Genomic DNA, 21,973 nt, shown 5'->3' with positions numbered 1-21,973 from the left:
TTTGCCAGTCAATATTCACCTCCTGACAGGCTTTTATTATTTCCATTACTTTATCTAGATATGCAGAGTGTAAGTGGATATGTAAGTTCCCATCCAAACATGTACACTTTGTGTGAGAGAATTAATTTAAGGTTAAAATTAGTGTTATCTTTAAGATACATTAATTCTCCCCTGAACACTGTAGTGCCACCTTGCTTTAATCCTTTCTCCCTTCAAACCTGATCAAATCTTGGACAATTCATATTTTGGCCATAATTGTTGTTGAAGGGACTACAGACGGTTTCTAAATCTCATGTTGGTTTTTGCTGGACAACATTGAGTCCAAGTCTACGTGGCTTTAAAATGAATAGATATTTACAATTCATTGGTTTCAATTATTGTAACATATACTGGTGTTCATTACTCTGGAAAAGATGAAAAGGGAATGTAGTTCAAATCAGGTATATGACAGTAGTTGAACTCCCAAGGAATCTTGGAAGAGTGGAGTGTGCTGAAATATAATCCCCCAGACATGGGTCCTATCTGGGTTCTGAGATGACTTAGGGGACCTGACATGGATTTCAGACTGCACCCTTTGACTGAAAATTAAATCTCAGCAGTGTTCCTTGGGGAAGGATCAGGGGACTGTTGGCAGCTGCCCCCTGTCAGCACAGGCTGCAAGATTTGGAAATCTCTTAACTAAGCTGACAGGCCGCAGAGACGATGAATCAAAAATATGATACACGGATCAGCACACAAAGATGCAGGAGGGTACAGAGAAACCAGATAAAGCAGGAAGGAAAATACCAAGTGAAAAAAGATGTTTAACTCTTTCACTAATGAAGACTATGTGCAGGTTATGTGTTTTGTGTATATGGTTCAAGCTCACAGTTTGCTTAAAAGATTGTAGTATTTAGTCGCACAGAATGTTTTTAATCAGTTGTGACTTGATACAATTTATATTTAATTGTTTCCTTTTGGGATTCATTTAATAAATTTCGTAGATGTTCCATAACGAGAAAGATAATGAAACTACATGAAGATAAATCTTTCGGTTACCAAAAAGGATGCACTTTATGGATGTTCCTGTATTTAGCTGAATCAATGTTAAGAGTCATTAAAATGAAATAATGATTGTGAGCTGATTTAAAGGAAAGAATCAAGCTATTTAATGCCACCAATTTGCTTTCCTCCAGAGATACAGTGTTTGAATGTCCACTGCTGCATTCAGCTGCAGTATATACAGTACTTCTAATTTTTCATAATCTTACTCTACCTTCAAAGGGTCAGACATTGTACATATATTAAGTAAGCAGTGTAGTCCAAAAGTAATTATAATGAACTAGTAGTGTCAGCTTTCTTTTTGGTCATAAAGCCTTTATCCTTTCTAAGACCTGAATTCCTGATGAAAGAGGAAAGGATAACAGCTCCACACTGTGACCCCTGGAGGTGACCATTAATTTGACATTGCAGCTGCTAAAAAGGAAACAGCATTACAATGTGCTTTTTTTTTACAGACCCAAAAGCTGTGTCAGATTTATCACTTGATACTTGGTGGCTGTCTTTAAATGCCTCTCACCTGGACTCTCAGACTCTTCCAAGACACATCTGTCAGGCATATCCTCCACATCTTGGAAGTTTGCCGAGTTGGAGCTCTTGTCATGCTTCAGCACACTGACTGGAGCAAGAAAGAATAAAAACACAGGGAGGGAGAAAAGTAATGTATGCAGAAATCAACACTTCCTGGTTTTCTGCAGAGCTTTCAATGCTGAAGACATAATTTGTAAACACAAATAATAGATTAAAAAACCCCAGAAATACAAACTACTTATATGCCACCACAGGACAGTTGAAAAATTTATACACAAGAATGCATGCAGGGTGAAGTCTGAGGCATCAGCTTAAATCAGATCTCTTTGAAGTAGAAAACCAGTTTTTTCTTACAGAATCCTAAAATAATAAAATTATTTAGAAGTCATAAAAAATGCTTGTCTGTTTCACCAAAGAAGCCAGTAAACAACATAAAAGATCAATTAGATGGTTTTGTAATTACTGGAGTCACTCAGCAGGAAGAGAAACAGTGTACGCTTTAAGATGAAAATATGTTGTATACAACAAGCTGGAATGTAATAAAATTACTGATAATTCCAAAGTGCAGTGAAACACAGACAGAGTTGCAGTTTAAAGATTACCAATTTGGTTACATGTCTTACTTAATTGCTAAAATAATTTTCATTTCAGAGCATACAAATATTTTCAAGTAAACTATTATCTGTATATAAATGACTTTTTAAATTCACTTGGCTTTGGAACAAATCCCACATAACTTTTCCTGAGCAGAAGAGAGGTATTTCCCCTGTCAAAGTCCATTTCCCTCTCTTCTGCTTCATATCTCTACATGGAGCCACAAATGCAGCTTGAAGATGCAGTACCATTATTAAGCAGTATTTTATAGCATAGCACAGTAAAGACTAGATCTCGATTTTTCTGTCCTGTTAAAACTCTTAGCTGATCCTATTTCCTAAGATAATAGCAGTGGCTAGAAAAAAATTTCTCTTTTTTTGTAATATCTAGAAAAATAAGCAAAGTTCCAAACTCTGGGGATACCAATGGCTATGCAGAATCTTAATGTTCTTCTGTGTTCTTTCCAAAAAAGGAAATTATTTCCCTCAAAAATTTTGATGGATTTTTTTTTCCGACAAAATTAATATTTGCTGAAGGATTATGTAATTTAAACACCTATTTAAATTTTCCTAGATTATGAGTGAATCAACAAGGCCTCAGGGAAGTATGCAGACATGAGGAGCTCAAAAGACACATATTCCACTTCAGTGCTCTCTGCTTTCCATGGGTTTGCAGCTATTGATCCCAGGTCACCAAAAGGTTCCATCATTCTTGACTCCTGCAACTACACAGTCTGTTTGAAGCAATCTGGGCTTCAATATTATTGTGGAATTAGAACCTTTAAAACGTAATATTAAAATATAATAAATAATAAAATATATGACAGTGACACCATGCATTTCATCTGAAAAAAACCCAAAAAACCCAGTAAATTTTGCTTAAAAGGTTTGCCTTGGATAGCAACAAATCAGTATGTAAAACCCTGCCCAGGTAAAGCAGGAAGCATTGACATGATAATCTCCACAGGGCGTGTTGACATTGAAGAACAATTGCAGTAACAAATAACAAATGTTCTTGTTCACACATAAAAAAGTTACAATATGAAAAGGAAGAAAAGTCTTGAAAGATATCTGTGCTTTTCTCTTTTTACAACATTTTAATAATTTTCAAATATACTAAGTGAAGATTCCCCCTTTGAAAGAAAAATTGGAATATACAAATACTCATATTATATTTAAACACAAAATAATCTTATGCCAAAATTTTAGAGCACTTTTTTCTAAAACAGTTCTTTATACAGTGGAGTCAGCTGCATTGTTCTGACTGATAGATTGAGTGATGAATTTAAAAGTCAGAATTACTCAGAAGTAGAACAATAGGAAAATTTCCAACAGAGTGCCCTGTGATGAAAGAGAGAAAACAAAAAGTACAGCTATACCTTTGGAGAGAAAGCAAAAAATCACAAGGCCTGTCTGTTTTTGTCTAATAGTAGTCACCAAAAATTCAGAATCAGCCTTTCAAAATGAATTGTGTATTCTGGTCCAGTCAAGAACTCTCATAGTGAACCAAAGAGGGAAGACACTTCCACAGCACCAGAAGCAGGTCCAGATAGGAGCTGGCAGACTTCCCCTACTGCCAGTCTGTGCTGGAACTGCCTTGCATGGGACAGACAAACCTGCTCAACTGCTCTGCTCCTTCCTAGGCCATGGCAACACAAGTCAGATAATTTCAACTGACCAGCTGGATTTTACAACACAGCACTGAACAGTGTTCTTAGTGATGTACCAGATTCAGCTGAGAGGTAACTCAGAGCATAACAAATAAAACCCAACTAGAAGCAGGTCCATACACAGATGAGGTGCCTCACATGGAAGATGTGAAATGAATAAGAAGGAAACCAAGACAGGACAACAAATGCTTGGACAAAGCAGGAGGATTTACAGTTAATATATCTGAGTAGATACTGCAGAGATTTGGGGAAATCTGGGAGAGGATGGATTCATTAAAAGCCAAGAAAGACAAAAAATGAGAAGAAAAGGAATGACAGGCAGAGCTGATAGAGCTGAAAAATGCCAAAAAGCATGAAACACTTGCAGTAATAGCTGGCCATTAGGAACAGTTTAAAGGAAGTGGAAAGCAGGGGTGAAAAAGGTTTTTATGGGGATAGAGAGACAGAACTCTGGACAACTTGTGCAAAAACAGCTGTCAAAGGAGGCAGTTCAGCAAGCGTGAGTGAAGGGAGGGAAGTGGTTGTTTCATTAAACCAGGAGACAGGCTGGGACGGGCTGGGATTGGGTCACTGGTGCAAGCAAGGCAAGTTTCCCTCAGCTCTGTCACCTGTTCAGAAGTACACACACCTCCATAGACAAAACTAGGCAAACAAACTTCACAAGACTCTCGTTTATGAGGTTACATAATGAGTGCATGCAGTGAGCAAGGAAGGGACCAAGGCAGGAACCTTCAGATCTTTCTTTTCTGAAACATCACATTATATGCTCAACTGGAAAAGAAAGGTTTCTTAAAAATATCATAGAAGAACAAAGGGAATTGAAAAGTTAAAAATAAGGAAAGTACAGTCTGGCCCAAATAAAGAGTGACAGTAAAAATGGCATTATGTAATCAAGGAAAAACAGAAAAAAAATCTCAGCACTAACGCCTACTTTACTGCATGTTCTCTTAGGGGAATAGGATTTTATGTAAAAATATCAATAGGAGAAAGAGTGTTCTGAATTGCTTACACTGAGGATGCTAATGGAATTTACGTTATTTAAACATAAACAGTGTCATCTTTATTCAGAAGACACTCTGTCCTACTTTGGGTTAAAATGGACCTTAAAATTACTTTTGCTTCCTTTTGAAAGGTAATCTCTGTAGTCAAAGTGACATAAATAGAGTATAAATGAGCCCCAAATCTATGAGTCATAAGTGAGTTAAAAACATTCATGATATTATAACTCCAATAACATTTTCTTTCTCTTCAGTGCAGTGTCATTTCCATTGTTACAGGGACAGAAGAGATTACCTTTGTTAGCATGGAAATAAGGTAAAAGGACATATTTCATTGAAGCAAATGACCTTGAACTTAGCATATAAAGATGACATAAATCTTCATTGCACAGGATCAATCTTGAGAATTGTAGTATTTTTTTCTGATGCATCCTAATGAGCTCTTAGGACTTGTTTACTGAACTTGATACCATTCTCTTACATTATTGAAACAGAAAAAGTCATTAAAATAGATATGGGATTTAGAATAGTAAAGGAATGTCATAAGATCATAGTATTTAATGAAACATTTATGTATCTAGTTTCAAAATATTTCAAACAATTCCATACAATAAAAACAAATAATTTCCAAAGAGGTACCACAGACTTGTGATCAGTTTTTAAAGAACAATCTTTGAACACATTGTTGAAGCTGTTCTTTGTGAATGTAGCCTAATCATAAAATACAGCAACAACTCATCATGATCAATTATTTCTACATGTTTGGTTGAAACTCTGAAAAGCCCTGTTCCACTCTGGAAATATCCTACACTAAAGTCCAAATAACGTGCTCTGCACACCAATTTTTAGAGGGCAGACATACTGGAGAAAGAAGTTTGCATAATTCAGGCAAATAAAACATTTAGCATTTTCTGATAAGACGTCTGTGTTATTGATAAAGTGGATTAGTGACTTAAAGACAGTCTGTCTGCAGGGAAAACAAGAATTTATTTGTCATTCAAAACAACTGAATAGGGCAATAAAAATTATTTTTCATTCTAAGATGTTAGGCAAGACAGGATACAGGTGACAAATATGTTTACGGTTCAATATGGAATACAAAGCAACCTGAATCTAAATAAGACTGCATCAAAAAAACAACAACGCTGTAAAGGGAAACAAAATGGTGGTAATTTTTGTTTTTTGTAAAGGGATAAAACAATTGTGTGCAATGTCACTTCTAATCTGTTTGGATTCTACAGGCACTTATACCTTATACCTAAGAAGTCTGATGGGGCAAAAAATGCTTTCAGTACTATTTTAAAAGTACATTTCATAGATATCATAAAAATATTATGAAAAGTATAAGAACAGCCATATTTGCTGAGACTAAAAAATATCAGTGTAAGAATCCAACAAGAGTCCAACAACCATAAAATAATACTTTACTAGAAATTTCTCTTAAAGTCCAATTTGAAACTCGAGAAATTACAAAGAATTTTTCTTCCTCCTGTAATAACTCACAGCAAATTTCTGTTTCACTAATTTCTTAATTTTTCCTAAAACGTGGAATTTTTGCAACCTTAACATCCTACACCCTAACTCACTTTGTCATGGCAAACTCCATAGTTTTATCACACACGAAGGCACCAAATTTTGTTTGTATGCCATTCCTTGTTAGCTTAACGTGCAACTTCTTGTTTGAGAAAAGGCACAGTACGAGCCCAGCACCCTCTCTCCATGACCCCTGTGGCTGAAATCCTTTGTTTTCTCTCTTTTCCAGACTGATGGGTCCTAATCTACTTTGCTTTTTCCATGTATTTCCAGCCAAACTAAAAGGGTAAGATTATTTGATATATTTCATATATCAAATATTACAAGAAATGCAGAACATATTCATAAGCTGCCAAGAGAAATATCAGCAGAAACTCCACAATGCCAGCGACAGAGGAAGGGCAGACGCGGAGGTGGCACCGCGCAGATGGAGCTCCCACCCTGCCCCTGCGGTGGGTGACGCTCCTGCCCAGCAGGCAGGAGTCTGCCTGGATGGGGATGTGCCCCTGATGGCACCAGTGCTGAGCACAGCTCAAGGATCACTCACAGATTTTCCAGGTGATACTCCCTGCTATGGTGCTTGCCTTTGTTGCCACACCAGGAATGCTGCCAACTCATGCTCAGCTTGCAATCCAGACTTTCCTGAGAAACTGTTATCTTGCTTTTTCTCCCCCATCCTGTCCCTTTGCAGAAGATTAATCCTACCTCAATCTAGGTGCCTGTCCTCATCCTTATTGAATTGGACCCTTTTTTTTTTCCTAGACCATTTCTCAGGCTCTACAAACCAAAATTTCATTTCGCTGACAGAAGACATCAGATGCCAGTTATTTCATAAATTTTAGTGTCACTTGAAAAAATCTGTACAGATGTATGTAGTTGTCATTTAATTCAGAATAGCTGGTTATCTTCTGATGATTAAATATCACACTGGCCCAGTTTTCATTACATTTTTATTTTAAAAATAAAGATGAAGATATTAACCTAGAGAAACACATTATTATTCTGCAGTGAATGCAGCAGTATATGGAAGATGAAATAAGCCAGCATGGAGCCAGTCAAACTGGAAGGTCTTGTAACTTGAATCCATTACAATGAAAGCAGAAGTAGAACCTGACATGACGTGTCAGAGCTCAGTTTGCAGAACAACCAACCTATGTGCTTGGGTCTTGCACTTCAAAGGCAAACAGGCAAACCTGCAAACAGAACTCGTTCCGCTCACCAAGTGAATTGCAGCTAAACATTTTTCCTTCTGTATGTGAGAACGGTTTTAATATATCAAAAAACCTCTCTAAAGTCCATTTTCTTCTCTCCCTATATCTACGAGGGCAGAATTCCTACAGACAGAAAAATTGAAATTTTCACTTATTCTTTTCCCAATATACCTTGAAGTTTTATTCACCCAGAGGGACTTCCCTACTTCTCTCAACTAAAATGTAATGGCATGTAACAAATTATGCTCTCAAAGGACATCCCATTTTTGTTTCATTAGTGCAATGAAACATTCACTCAATTTTAAAGCAGTTGTCTTGATCTTAGTTGTGATTTATAGTGGATTCTGTCCATGTATTCTGTGTAGTATATATTATAAAACACCTAACTAGTTAAATTTGTCTCTATGGGTTCTACTGCAAGAAATAAAATACTTTCCCATAAAATTCCACACAGCATCTACCACATCTCCAAAAAGCAAGCTTCTGTAAAACTTGGGAGGATTTAAAAAAGGAAAATGCAACCTGAAAGTGCCTTTTATTAATTCTTCTGTTGTTATATATTGTTTGTTCTTCTCAATGTCCTCTCTGACTAGAAAGTCTAAATTACGCTTTTCCAGTTTCCCTATGTGTGTCTTTTAAGCAAACATGATCTAAGACTGAATTATTTGATCAACATTATTTATCCCACTCTCATTTTTTTTTCCAACCAGTGATTGGGTGACAATAGGGAAGAGTAAATAGTTACAGAATTATTAAAGAAAGCCAAAAACTGTTAATTACTAGATAATCAGTCTCTTATAAAATTAAAGCATATAGCATTTTCTTGCCTATCCAAATTTCCAGCAGTATCACAGAATATGCTGAGATGAAAGGGACCCACGAGGGTCATTAAGTCCAGCTCCTGGCCCTGCATCCGAGAATCCCACCCTGTGCCTGAGACCATTATCCAAATTCTTCTTGAGCTGTTGGTGCTCTGACCACTTCCCTGGGGAGCCTGTTCCAGTGCCTGCCCACCAACCATCAAGGATGAAGAACCTTTTTCTAAAGAAATGCACCTAAATTCCCCCCAGTTTCTGTACATTGGACCAATGGTGCTGCAGAGCACACAGTGCAGATGTGAATCCTATCACTGTGTCATTAGCACCTACAAAACCAACAAAAATACTTCTTATCTTTAAAACTGCATATCTGACAGCATTGACATTATTATTTTCTTGATAGCAGATTGATTTGGTATTCAAATACAAAATCATTAATCAGGAAGCTTGCAGAGGATTCTGGTTCAGTTCCTTTCTTGCCGTAGATTGCATCAATTTACTTTTAAAACCAAAACTAAATGAAAGTGTGCAGCATGGTTATGACACTGACACATCCCTGTGCATAATATGAGTGTTACAGTTTTCATAGTCTTCCCATCTCTCGATCAAAGCTGTCCAAATAGCTTAATCCATGGGAAAAAAAAATACACAGAGCCTCTTTATTAACCTCTTCTGGCCAGATTATTGTTATTCTTTTGCATTATGGCCTTGGAGATGTATTACTGATAGGGAGGTAAAGCCAACTGCAGCACAGCATGACTCTGCTGAATGGCTGCTGTAGGAAAGTGGAAGTACTTATTTCCAAGACATTTCTGTGATGCTCCCTACTGTTAAAATGTTATCTGACTTTAAAAGATTTTCAGTTCAATTGTAAGCAATAAGTAAACTCAAGCAGTACAGAACTGTATACTGAAGAGTTTCACTAGCTGGTCAGACAGGCATTATTCCAAGAAACTAATGTTGTATAGGACTGCTTCCTGGTGGCTGAGACCTCTGATTGGCAAAAGACAGTGGACTTTTCAGTCAGCAAGCTAGTTACCCATGGATGTGGCTCAAGGCTGACACACAGATTGACTGGTTCACACTAATTTACTTCACACAGATTCCATTTATCTCCTAGAAGATCCCCTGGCAGCAGCTTATAATGGCATATCCTAGGATGCCTGCCTGCATGAGTTTTTAAAGCGGCAGAGCTTGATGAATCTAAGTCCAGAAAACAGTTCACAGATTGAGGACTAGGTGCAATCAAAAAACATCAAGTAGCACAGCTGGGACTTGCTAGCTTGCTTGACTGGTTTGAGCAGCTGAGCATTAACTACGCTTGCTTTCCTGCTGGCAGCCCTGTGTCACTAGGACAAATCGGAGCAATACCCGACAGAGGAGGAGAAAAAGAAAAGAAAAAAAAGAAGAAAGGAGAGGGAAAGGAGAGGGAAAGAAGGAAAGGAAAGGAAAGGAAAGGAAAGGAAAGGAAAGGAAAGGAAAGGAAAGGAAAGGAAAGGAAAGGAAAGGAAAGGAAAGGAAAGGAAAGGAAAGGAAAGGAAAGGAAAGGAAAGGAAAGGAAAGGAAAGGAAAGGAAAGGAAAGGAAAGGAAAGGAAAGGAAAGGAAAGGAAAGGAAAGGAAAGGAAAGGAAAGGAAAGGAAAGGGAAAGGAAAGGAAAGGAAAGGAAAGGAAAGGAAAGGAAAGGAAAGGAAAGGAAAGGAAAGGAAAGGAAAGGAAAGGAAAGGAAAGGAAAGGAAAGGAAAGGAAAGGAAAGGAAAGGAAAGGAAAGGAAAGGAAAGGAAAGGAAAGGAAAGGAAAGGAAAGGAAAGGAAAGGAAAGGAAAGGAAAGGAAAGGAAAGGAAAGGAAAGGAAAGGAAAGGGAAAGGAAAGGAAAGGAAAGGAAAGGAAAGGAAAGGAAAGGAAAGGAAAGGAAAGGAAAGGAAAGGAAAGGAAAGGAAAGGAAAGGAAAGGAAAAAGGAAAGGAAAGGAAAAAGGAAAGGTTATTGCATTGCATTGCTACTATTTACAGATGCAGGAAAAACTCATTAGAAGATTTGATCTCTTTTCAACCCTAGGATTATTAAAGAAAATAATGCAAGTTTTGAGGTTGGAAATTTGGAAAATTTTCTTTTGGTCACAGTGACAGTTCCTGGGAAAAAGACCTGAATGAAACTAAAGTTGTTCTCATTTCTTTCTTATCAAAAACAAAATATATTCAAATCTAGTAATTCATGTACAACTAAAAATAGTTACCAATATAGTTGATTATTCATTACAGCAATGTCAGCTATATGTCAGTGCATTGCCTTGCCCCCATGGAGAACAATAGACTTCATACACTCAAGTCTGTAAGCAGTATTTTTAAAAGGACTGAAAATATAGTCTTACACTCTAGCTCTCCAAACTCAGATAGATAGAGCCTATTCTAAAAAGTATTTTTTTTAGAAATGAAGCAAAAATTAATATTATCAGAAAATAACATTTGACAGCAAATGTATTGTAAGAGATCCAAAGCACATTTAGTACTTAGAAGGTTAAAGACTCAGCTGTAGTGCTAGTTGATGAAAAAGTAGGATTAAGGCTTTAGTATGAGTCTTGACATGATCATGTTGTCTGCCTGCTGTCTTAAGCTTTGAAAAACAGCTGGGATCATCTTCTTATAAGCTCCAACTCAAAGATGTTTAAGCAGTTCCAAATCCAATTAAACAGAGGTAAATATAAGGAAGGGCCCTACTGAGCCAAATCATCTTATTTTTTAATGACAACCAGCATAATTGCAGGTTACACAACTCCTTAATCTCACTTTAAACCTAACAGACTGCTGCCTTACAGTGCACATGGCAAGTCTAGTTAACCCAAGCATTCTGTATTGGTGTGCTTAAATTTTGATCATTATCCTTTATTATGTTACTTGTAATCCTAAAAGCCTATGATTGTGTCCAGATATTTGGCAAGGATTGTACCTGGATATACAGGGATTCCTCTTCTAAGAGTAATGGATTAATTGGATAGCACTGTAGATGGTTTGCAGTGAAACTGCTGTGCAGTTTTTAATTTGTGAACTCCACTACCTTCTCCTTCTGTGCCCATCCTTTAAACAAATTGCCTTTTTGAACATTAGCAGTATTGCTGGAATAGCCTATCTATTCTTGCCCCTAACATGACAATGGATTAGAAATAACACTGCCATTTTGAGTGGGCTGCTTACTAAAATCCTCTTCATAAAAATTAATGGAAGGTATGGAAATTATATTTTTCACAGGGAATTGAATATTCATTTTAGAAGTGGCTATCTTATGAACATGACTTAATCAGACTATGATTGCTTAAAGGCTTAGAGCATTAGACCTTTCTTTTTCCATAGAGTCAAAAGATTTTTGAGGTGATCATAATATACCAAGGTATGTATTTTTGACATTAATACATTTAATACCCTAAAAGCAAAAGACACACATCAGTAATCCTTCTACTTTGTCCTATAAATATGTACAAGGACATTCTCCAAGGATGAAAAGGAAAAATCTCATCAGGGACTACTTCAAATACAAGCTCCTCATGTTGGTAAGAGCAAGAAGGAAATTTAAATGATCAGGAGCAGAGTGTTTGCAGTAGTCGTGTTACATTATGCATGATTCTTGGCTGCACAGGATTTAATTAATGATTTCCAGTTACATGGATAAGATTTGTAGTGAATTGGTGTTCAGGGCAGCAAACTAACATCTCAGACCATAATTCTGTGTTTTTTCCCAAACACCAGTTACTAGGGGTTGCTGTCCCCTTTGTTATTTTGTAGCAGGAAATCAATTTTGTATATATGGAAAATAATTCTGGGCTCTGTTATAGAAGCATGAGTTTAGATAAATTTCAAGGCAGTCATTCTCCTGATGCAACTTAGAACTAAATTTGGTCTTTTGTATTCTCTGAATTAATAAACACTATCTTTTGCTATGTGTAAATATCAGAAAGGTGCTTGTTGAGCTGATGGATGATACATACTTGTATTGGTAATGAATGTGGATCATCTGTCCCAGTTACCACAAAGCGGACAAAGGTCTTGGAAACAGGCTGTGCACTTCAAGCAGCATTGGATGTATGTCCAGAAAATGAATATGGCACTCCCTCAAATGAACAGATAAGCAAGAATCTGTGAAGTACTTAATGGGCAGAAGTTGACCACTGCCAAATACTGCACTACACCTACACTCAGCCCTATTCTTCAGGCTGGAGCCTCCCCTTTGAGACAGGTAATAAAGAGGCAAGACAGACACCACAGGCACTTCCAAGAAGCTGGACATCGAAGGAGGTGACTGACAACTGTCACTGTGCTCCAGAGGCTGTGTGAGACCACATGTGTGAAGAACTAAAAAGTCTTGCCAGGTAAGACATTGTACAAGACTACATTCTTACCAGTTAGGGACCATGGTGGGATAAAGAGCCAAGGAATGTGAGCTTTTCCATAATCTTTTTAATGCATTCAAGTGCCATACATGTGTGAGGCAGAAATTATCTAGATGGAGAAGTGGCAGGATATTTTAAAAGGTCAAATTCACTGCACTTTGCTTGAATAAGTTTGGTCAAATGTAACAGGAAGATGCTGCTCAATGCTGCCAAACTTAAAGGTCTGTAATCTGTTTTGGTATTGCCCACTTTCAGCATAGGATTTAAACCTACAGAGGTATGAGGTTAAAAAAAAAAAGAAGAAAAAAGTTTCCTTTAGGTTCTTTTCCCCACTTTTGTTTTTAAGTGTTAGCATTTTGGGGTGTTGAGCCTTTATTCCTCAGGAAGAATACAGTAATTTCATGAATACAAGCCGCAGCAATTTGACAAAAATTTTGGTGGAAACCCGGAAGTGCGGCTAATAGTCGGGGGCGGCTAATATGTGAATAATTTTCTGACATTTACAACCCCAGACGTGCCAGCCAGGGTGCCGAGCCAAGCACCTGCCAGTAAAAGCCGGCATTCCGCGATTGTTACAGTGTTACTGTGTTGCCCTGGCTCCCTGCAGGCAGCACGGGGGGTGGGGAGAGAGGCAGGAGAGCTCTCTTCTTCCCTCCTCTGCCACAGCCCAGGGGAGGACGGGGGGGGGGGGGGCGCGCAGCCATTGCCGCGGCGCGGGGAGGAGGCGGGGTGCTTTGTCCGCGCCCGCCGCCGGCGCCACGGGCGCGAGAAAGCTCCGTCCCCACCCGCCGCCGCTGCCGTAGGAGCGGGGGAAGCTCCGTCCCTGCCTGCCACCGCGGGGTAGCGCCGACCCGGGGTGACCGAGCCCAGTGGCAGCGGCGGCCGGCCCCGAGCGGCAGCACCGGGCTGGGCCACCTGGCCCCGTCAGCGGCCCCTAGCGGGCCGAGCCTGCACAGCCTTAGCTCAGCCAGTAAACCCCGCCCTCCCGCGGTTCTGTTACTAATTGCATGCGGGTCCTCGCTGCGAACGACAGAGCGGCTTATATTCGGGTGCGGCTTATCTATGGACAAAAACCGAAATATTTGCCAACACCCAGAGATGCGGCTTATACTCAGTGCGGCTTGTATTCGTGAATTTACTGTAACTTGCTACAGCAATAATTGCATATTATCACCTTGCCATATGAACTGGGACTTTGGGGAAAGAAAAACAAGATATCATAAAATTATGATGGTTACTGAAGCATTACATTCATTGGCTGTATTTGTATTACCATGGTAGCCAAATCATTGATTAGAATTTGATTTTTCATTAATGACTGATCATTAGTTTCTTGTTAGTTCTGAAAGCAAACATTTCTATTGCTTTTTGTATTATACCTTGTCAAAAGTATCTGGAATATCTTTATTTAGGCATTCTGAAACTTAAGTCTACTAGGGTGTTGTTCATTTGTGCACACCTGTATTCCAATTCACACATGGAAAACGTAGGTATACACTGACTGACTATTGGGAAATTATCCAGTCCTCCATGAGAAATTCCATATGGAAGTGTCCTACCAGTCTGCTGTGGATACTTCAAATTGTATTGCTGGTATTCTTCTCTTTTACTGGTTGACTTGTTTCTGTTCATATTTCAACTACCAACTTGTCTGCACATTCAGAGGTGAATCTAGGGACAGACATATATATCCTTGTTCATATGGAAGGGTAAAAACAAATTTAATGTTTCAGGATACAAAACTGCCAGTTCAGGAGATCACTGAAGGTTGCACTCCGGCTTGTAAGATGAGTGAAGTGGAAATGCCAAAAGGGCTCCTGCACAAAAAAGGTACAAATGTGCAGCAGGACCTTGACTGCAGTTTCAAAAGCACTGTGCAATGGCTGTAGCATAATTAACAGAAAACACAGCAGTCTTGTAAAATAAATCACAGAATGCTCACTCCCTTCTTCACCTCTGTGTTGACTAGGTGCACTTTTATAAAAAGCAATAGACCTGCTCTTGATTTAGCACAATCTGAGTTCGGCCAAGGTGACCGAGATGAAGCAAGCAGTGTAGAAATTCTAACAGATATATGAAAAGGATTAGAACAGATATTGTAAAAGTAAGATGACATTCCATAACTATGTTCAGAAGAACAGAATACAAGTTCACTTACAACTGGCACTCAGGAATCTGCACAATATTTTCCAAAATAACTCAAGTAAACTGTGAGCTTCAAACAGAGCTTCAGACTTCCTATTCCAGTGATTTGAGACTGCACGGCTGTAGCACTACAGTGCAACTGCTTTCAATTGTTCATTAAATGCACAGAGCCCATTGAAGCTCACAGGCACCCCTGTCTTTGCACATCCTTTTCACAAAGGACAAATGCAGGTGAACCTCTAGCCACAAATTGCTCCCATAAACCAAAGCTTTTTCCAGAGGAGAATAGCTTACCTCTGGCAAGAGAGCTCCACATCTTTACATTGCTGCAGAGGTTCCAGAATTTTTGTGGCAGTATGTGAAAAAATACCTACAGTGCATGTGGCCTGTTGGACTTCAATAGGGTGCAAACAGATCCACAGCTGTGTAAGGCATTAGTACTTAGGGGTACTAACTTAATTAGAGACACTATTTTTCCTAGAAAATATGAAAGGCTAAAGAACAGATGTAAATAGTTCTTACAATGGGAAATATTAAATTTGGTATTAAAAAATTGGGTTCACAGCAGTATTTACCATACTGTATTATAAAAAGCATTGCCTCTATCTACCTGATACTTTTATAGTTGCTGCCACTTCAGGTTCCATTCCCAGGGAATTACTGATTCAGAGCTAAAGGAAAGTGAAAGTATGTTTTAGAACAAATTACTCGATTTGTTTTAGCTCATGAAAACAGCTACAGGTTACAAATGAATAGGCAGGGCTCACTTTCCTTGTCCTATTTTTCACTCTAACAATGTCACCTTCTAAAGAGCAGATTTTTTATTGGTTTTTTGAGGCTGCACCCTCTTTCGGATACATACTTATTTTCTTTACTTTTGACTTCTCAGGGAGCTTCACTTACCACTCAATGTAAAGACAGTACAGAGGTTCTCCTTTCTCTTTGTTCATTTGGTTGGTACTTGTAAAGACAGGTCAATCTTTGCTCAGTTAAATGTTTGTTTAAAAAGGAGGATGAAATTTATTTTTTCATTAATATGTTAAGTAATGTTTTCTATGTATTTTTCTGCTCATTATATGTCTGCAAGTATTATTTGCTTTTCACTTTAACTAGCAGTATTACTTTCTTTCATCCAGTAATTGGATGGCATTCTCTAACTTTCTTGAACCTAAATTTTAGGATCTTTGAAGTGTTTTTATGACACTATGAAATCTAAATTTGGTCCCTTCTGTCCATCTGCAAATTATCTTTCATGGACATGTAGCATTCATAATATGCATAAGGAAGAATGATAAATGCCTTTTTTCACTTTGAAGGTTGGAGTAGGACCTGGGGTTAACTTGCATATGGCAGCACATTGCCATGTCTCTAGAAGATTCAGAGGGAACACTCAGAACTCTCCACAAAGCTCATCTGTATTAAAACTAGGTTACTTGTTTGGGAGCACAGTGTGTAGGTAGAAGCAAACGAGTATGATATATAAAATTACAAAATACCTGCAAGATACATAACTCGTAAACAAGAAAAACTCTGCACTTCGAGCACTCACGGGGCTAAATCCTGAATTTCATTAATACCAAATGGCTTTAATTTTCAGTTTAAAACAACCCAACCACAAAACTCTTAATGTGCCATCAAGACCATAAAGATATGACTGCTCTTAAAGCTAAGGAATTTGTTAAAAGGACTACTGCACCATGTTACAACTCTCCCCACAACAAGTAGACTTTCAGCTTATCATATTAAGAAAACCTTCATTCCAACCAAATGTTATGCGCACCTTAACAACTCACTAGTACACATTTTTTTTCTCTCCTGCTGGAAATACCAAAAGAGAAGAGCTGATAACCTTACTGAACACTAATTAGTGACAGAGCTGCTTTTACAAAGGCAATTGACTACAGGCATTCGAAACACTAAAATACAGTTGGTATTTCTACATTTCTAAATTTACAACAATTTGAGTATCTATATGAATACAGATACAGAGGTTTTTTTAATATAATTTTAATTTATCACTACTTGTTCATAGCAATTTTCATAATTTATGTACATATGATTGGTCATATTTTAGATAGGTAAAAATTCTGTTACTTAAAGAATTTATTTTACAGCAGCATTTAAGAAACCATAAATTTATGACAGTATTACTAGAGGAAATCTACTTCTATGAAAGCTGTATATTTGCAATACCTTGTTGAAGTATATATTACATTAATACTTCACTGTGCTTCTAAACGTTAATATAGGTTATTTGTTTATTGCTACATCAAGGTTATTCATCATATGCAGTGTCAGAAAGCACAACCTGACATCTCATATTGTCTGCTTCAAGGGCAAGACCAATGTGACCTTTGGCTCCTTCTTTTAAAAAGGATGAAATCATTCCAGAGGGATAATGCTGAACTGCACAGCTCCCTTTAAGAATCAATCTGCCATTTATGGTTTCCAATTTTCCATACTGTAGTATGGCTTGTTAAGGTCTCATGGCTAATTTTCTCTTCAAAGTTCAGTGTTCTAGAATTCACCAAATATGTTTCTTACTGCAATGTCATTTATGCTTCCTATTTTAATAATCACAGAATTAAAATTCCAGATCAATAGTTCTTTTTAATTTTGCCAGGGTGCTTCTGGATTGTGTTTGAACTAAAGTTATGCTGGCCAGTGACTTCCTAGATCTAGATCACATCTTGAAACAAAAATGTTTTGAACTCCATGTATTTTCTTTCCACATTCTGTTGTAATCACCAAGAAAAAGTGTTTGTATTTATTGACTTTTCTTGCTTTACCATGCTTCTAAGTTTTTCCTACATTCAACTGATACAGGTGTGCAACTGAAGGTAGAAGATACAGTTACCAGGGAAAATACACTAAAAATACAAACAGTTAATAGGTAACAGTGCAAGATGTATAGGAGTGATAAAAATGAGAGGTAATCAGTTAACTAGAGAGCTCTGCCTTCAGCTGCCTCTGTACCACACCAGGGGAAAGCAGATGCACAATCATATCATGAGCTAGATTTGAAGTTACATGTGTTATTTCACAAGGATGACAAGATGCCTCCATGATCTTGAAGCAGACATGTTTGTACAGGCAACTCTTCCAACTTCATCAACCTCAAAGTGAGTACATTTTGGAGAGAGAGGGATGAGATTCACGTGTATTGGTAATTTTATTATCTGTGCGTGACACTGATTTCAGTATAAAATTCAACCAAGGAGAATGCAGCATTCTTTGACCTAGCTGATAAAAGGTCAGAAAGCAATTTTGAATAATAAATGAGACCTGCTGACCTCATGACCCAAGTCTGGCAGGGTCAGCAGCAGCCCTCTCACCAGATGCTGATGGCAGATATACAAATGCAGACAGCTCAACTAATGAGCTTCCTGGATAAAGGTTTTAGATCCAGTGACATTTAAGTGCTATGCAGTATATAAAACAAACTTACAAATAATCTGTGCTATAAAAAATTAAAGTGATATTTACAGTGAGGTGCAATATGACACACTTTGTAATTGTCACTACAATGATTATTTTACTGCTTCTCCTAGGTGGCCATTAACCAGAAAATATAATACCTGACTAGCATTTACTCTCAGGTCTTTTCACGCTTATACGGTTCCCATTCAGTGGACGTACTTTGAAAAGACAGAATTTGATAGCGTATTTTCTTGGCACCTCATTTAATAAAAGTCAACAAAAATTACTTTTAAGACAAGTTTGAATTCATTTTATTTAAATTCAAACTAACACATTTCTTCCTAGTGAGTAAAAGACAAGCTTAGGGTACGCAAGACCAAGAACTATTTTCTTCTCATTGCTTCATGAACACTTCCACACAGAGATGAGTTACACAGTACACAGTTCATGAAGAAGAGAGGGAAATGTGCCAGAATTCAGTCTCTCACCTACCTTACATTTCACTCTGCAAACGTCTTACTCCATTTCAGACCTCAGAAACCCTGATTTTCAACTTCACCCTGGGTGCTGGGTCTGAGACCCACAAACTGTCATCTCATTCCTCAGGTATATTATTGCTGCTTGCTTGAATTCGTAGGAATAGAACTATACATTTATGTTCTGCATGCATTAGCAGTGAAAGACTGAATTTCTAAATATCATTTTTGAGAACTGATTTGTAAGGAAAAATAATTGATTAGGTTCTCTTCATCTGCAAATAACTCACTGTGAATGCAATTAACTACAGGAACCACAAACACCAGCTTTTCTGCCCTTTTAAAGTCAATATTATTAATTCTATGGAAGATGTCTTTTAGCCACTTACTGAAGTCTAGAGACTACATTAAAAATGCTACAGAAAAGTTATTGTGCTCTATTCAATTCTCTCTTCCTTTGTATAACTGATTTTAACTTACACAACAACTGGTATTTAAGAATTCAGAAAAATTAAAATATTTGCTGCAGATACAGAAAAAAATACTGTCCCATTTCATTGAAAGAGGAATCTGAGACACTGGGTTACATGAAGAAATACTTTCTTTTAGACTTCCTAAAGTTTCAGCCTTTCAATTTAATTGTATTCCTGCATGTTCTTGAATTGTGAAAAAGGATAAAGAATTTATTTAATTTTGTCAAACAATATGTATACTTCTACAATATTATTTCCTGTTTATCTACTCTTTAAGCTAACCAGCTTTAAAAATTACACTTTTATTGTTAATTTTTCTTGCCTGTCTCTAAAGTGTCCTGTACTTAAACCATAGCTTTTCTGACTTAGTAAAAAAGAACATGACCTCTCCAAAAGGTCTCCCAATCAATGTACATAATAAATTTGTAATATTTGCAGTGTTATTTACATTCTTCTTATATTTTCACAGTACATCAGCTCTTCTGAATGCCACTGTACAACTTTTGACTGAAATGTTACCCCTGACATTTATAGATGGAATTTACCTACCCAGTGGTGACTGGCATACCACTAGGGAGAGAGCATCTGTATCCTTCTGATCCAGGGGCTGCCAGGAGCCATTTAGATCTTTTTAATCAGTCCTGATTAAGGCAAGTCAGATGACTACCCTCAAATTTATCACTGCCTCTAAAGACCTTGTAGGCACCGGTAGCTTGGGTAGCTCGCGCAAGGGATTGTCTTGGCCACTCGCCTTTCCACTGCACTTATGAGGACTTTGCAAGGGGAATTACCCACTGCCTCTACATAATCTATCCCAATTTTTCACTGAGTCAAGTGTGTGCCCAGAATACAATTTTGGGACTTCAGTACTGTGTGTAGATACCAATTAAACTCATTGTTAGTGAACCCAGCTTCTAAATCTTAGTGCATTCATTTAGGGAACCAGTAACAGTAACCAGCTCCTGCACTCTCAGCCTGCATGCAATTGAAATAGAATTTGATTATAAATAAATTAAATTATAAAAGTTGCTCAAAAATCTGCCTGTAGCTTTGCCTCATTTATTTAAAATAACAGTAGCTTCCACTACCAAGAAAGATTTTCTTACTGCATCCAGTGCATCAGTAAAATGTACCCAGTCTTGCTGCTTTAATTTCTGTCTTGCCACTAGACAATTATGTGTATTGTTGTAAGTCTGCTAGATTTCCTAGCATTACATTTAATCTGTCTTAAAACAGCTTCTCCATTTCATAGCTATGAGAGTATAAGAAACTTTGGAAATCAAGAGTTGTTCACAGTAGCTTCATATCCATTTTCCCCCAAGACCCTACAAAGCTATGCACCAGTGGAAGCTTCTGCCTAGCAGAGTAAATCTTCCATTAAACAAATCAGCTGGACTTATGCTAATAATTTACCGGTGAAGGAGTGTGAAGCAGAACAGTACAATCTGGAGTTAGATTCAGGATTTGGAGATACATCTCTTAATGAACACCTGAAAATGTTTTAATTGAAGAGAGAGAGGAGGACTCAAGAGATCCACCCAGTGGGATCACCTCTAACCAGAAATTTAACTTTGCTCAGCAGGAGAAAACAAATGCAAACGACAGAGTGGATCTCACTATAGGTTTGCAAGGATATATGTATGAAAAGGAGAATCAGAAAAATTACTGTACCCAGCTGGTACTGTAATAACAGGAAACAATTCTCTTGCAGAAAATTGTCCTAGATAGGTTCTATACAGTAAAATTGTTAAACAATTCTAGCTGTGCTTTGATGTACCCTCTGCCCTTGGACCATTGTAATGACAGCTAATGCATGGTGGGCTGCTCTTTTCCATTGTTTGCCCTGGTTTTCATGCAATACAACACCAACATCCCATTTCATTTTTTATTCTGCACATTTATGCTGTGACTACATCCACCAAAGGATCCATTTTACCTCTGTACTCTAAATGAAGAATGTGTAAATTAGTACTCTTCACTAAAAATCAACGTGCTTTTCAGAGTGTACAATATTTATTCTTCTTAGCCTGGAATAGCGTATTCCCAAAAGCAATTAACATGCCTTATGCTCTTTCCTCTTCTCCTCCTAAAATCACCACAAAGAAAACTAGAAATTAGATCTTCATCTTGGTGTGTTTTATCCAAATATCAAGTCCTAGTTGCAAGCTTTTTAGCAAAATTATGCTTGATAAGAGCCACATTCATATATTCCAGCACAGTTTCTGCTACCTGTGGTTTTTCTTTTGAGCAATGAAATATGCCACTTTTCCTTGAAAATATTGTTTTGTTCTGAATGTGTACTACAGTTTTGAAACTTGAATGAACTAATCAGCTGTGAATTTTCTAAGTAGAACTTGAACATTACCACAGTAATAAGCATGCTGCAAATATTTTTTTTAATTTCAAAGAAATAATTTCTCTGCATATAAGCTCCAAGACGTCTACCAAATGAAAACATAAAGCTTTTACTTGTAATCTTGTTTAGGACCTTAATTACTATGACAGATTTTACAAGCATTTTGTCATAAGTCATCATATTTTCTCAATCCTCAAACTGCACTTAATTTCAGTCTTCTTTTTTGAATTTCACTTAAGACTGGCTCACAAATCAGAGGCAAAGAAACAGTGGTCTTCATACATACTTGTCTAAAAAGGTATTAAAGATTAATATTTCTTGTTCATATAGATT

At 37.5% G+C, this 21,973-nt stretch overlaps 1 protein-coding gene across 1 annotated transcript in view; it reads right to left on the bottom strand.

The window, feature by feature from the left end:
• The window catches only part of WDR72 (WD repeat domain 72), a 95,183-nt gene that overhangs the window by 4,266 nt on the left and 68,944 nt on the right, over positions 1-21,973 (bottom strand). Inside the window, exon 18 of the mRNA XM_042779679.1 lies at positions 1,559-1,657. Within this exon, the coding sequence (XP_042635613.1) occupies positions 1,559-1,657 (99 nt within the window). The remainder of the gene's footprint in view (positions 1-1,558; positions 1,658-21,973) is intronic.

The sequence above is a fragment of the Catharus ustulatus genome, chromosome 12, assembly GCF_009819885.2.
Source record: "Catharus ustulatus isolate bCatUst1 chromosome 12, bCatUst1.pri.v2, whole genome shotgun sequence".
In the NCBI taxonomy this organism is placed as follows: domain Eukaryota; kingdom Metazoa; phylum Chordata; class Aves; order Passeriformes; family Turdidae; genus Catharus; species Catharus ustulatus.
Note: the sequence above shows the minus strand (reverse complement) of the source record. Positions and strands in the feature narration are given on the sequence as shown.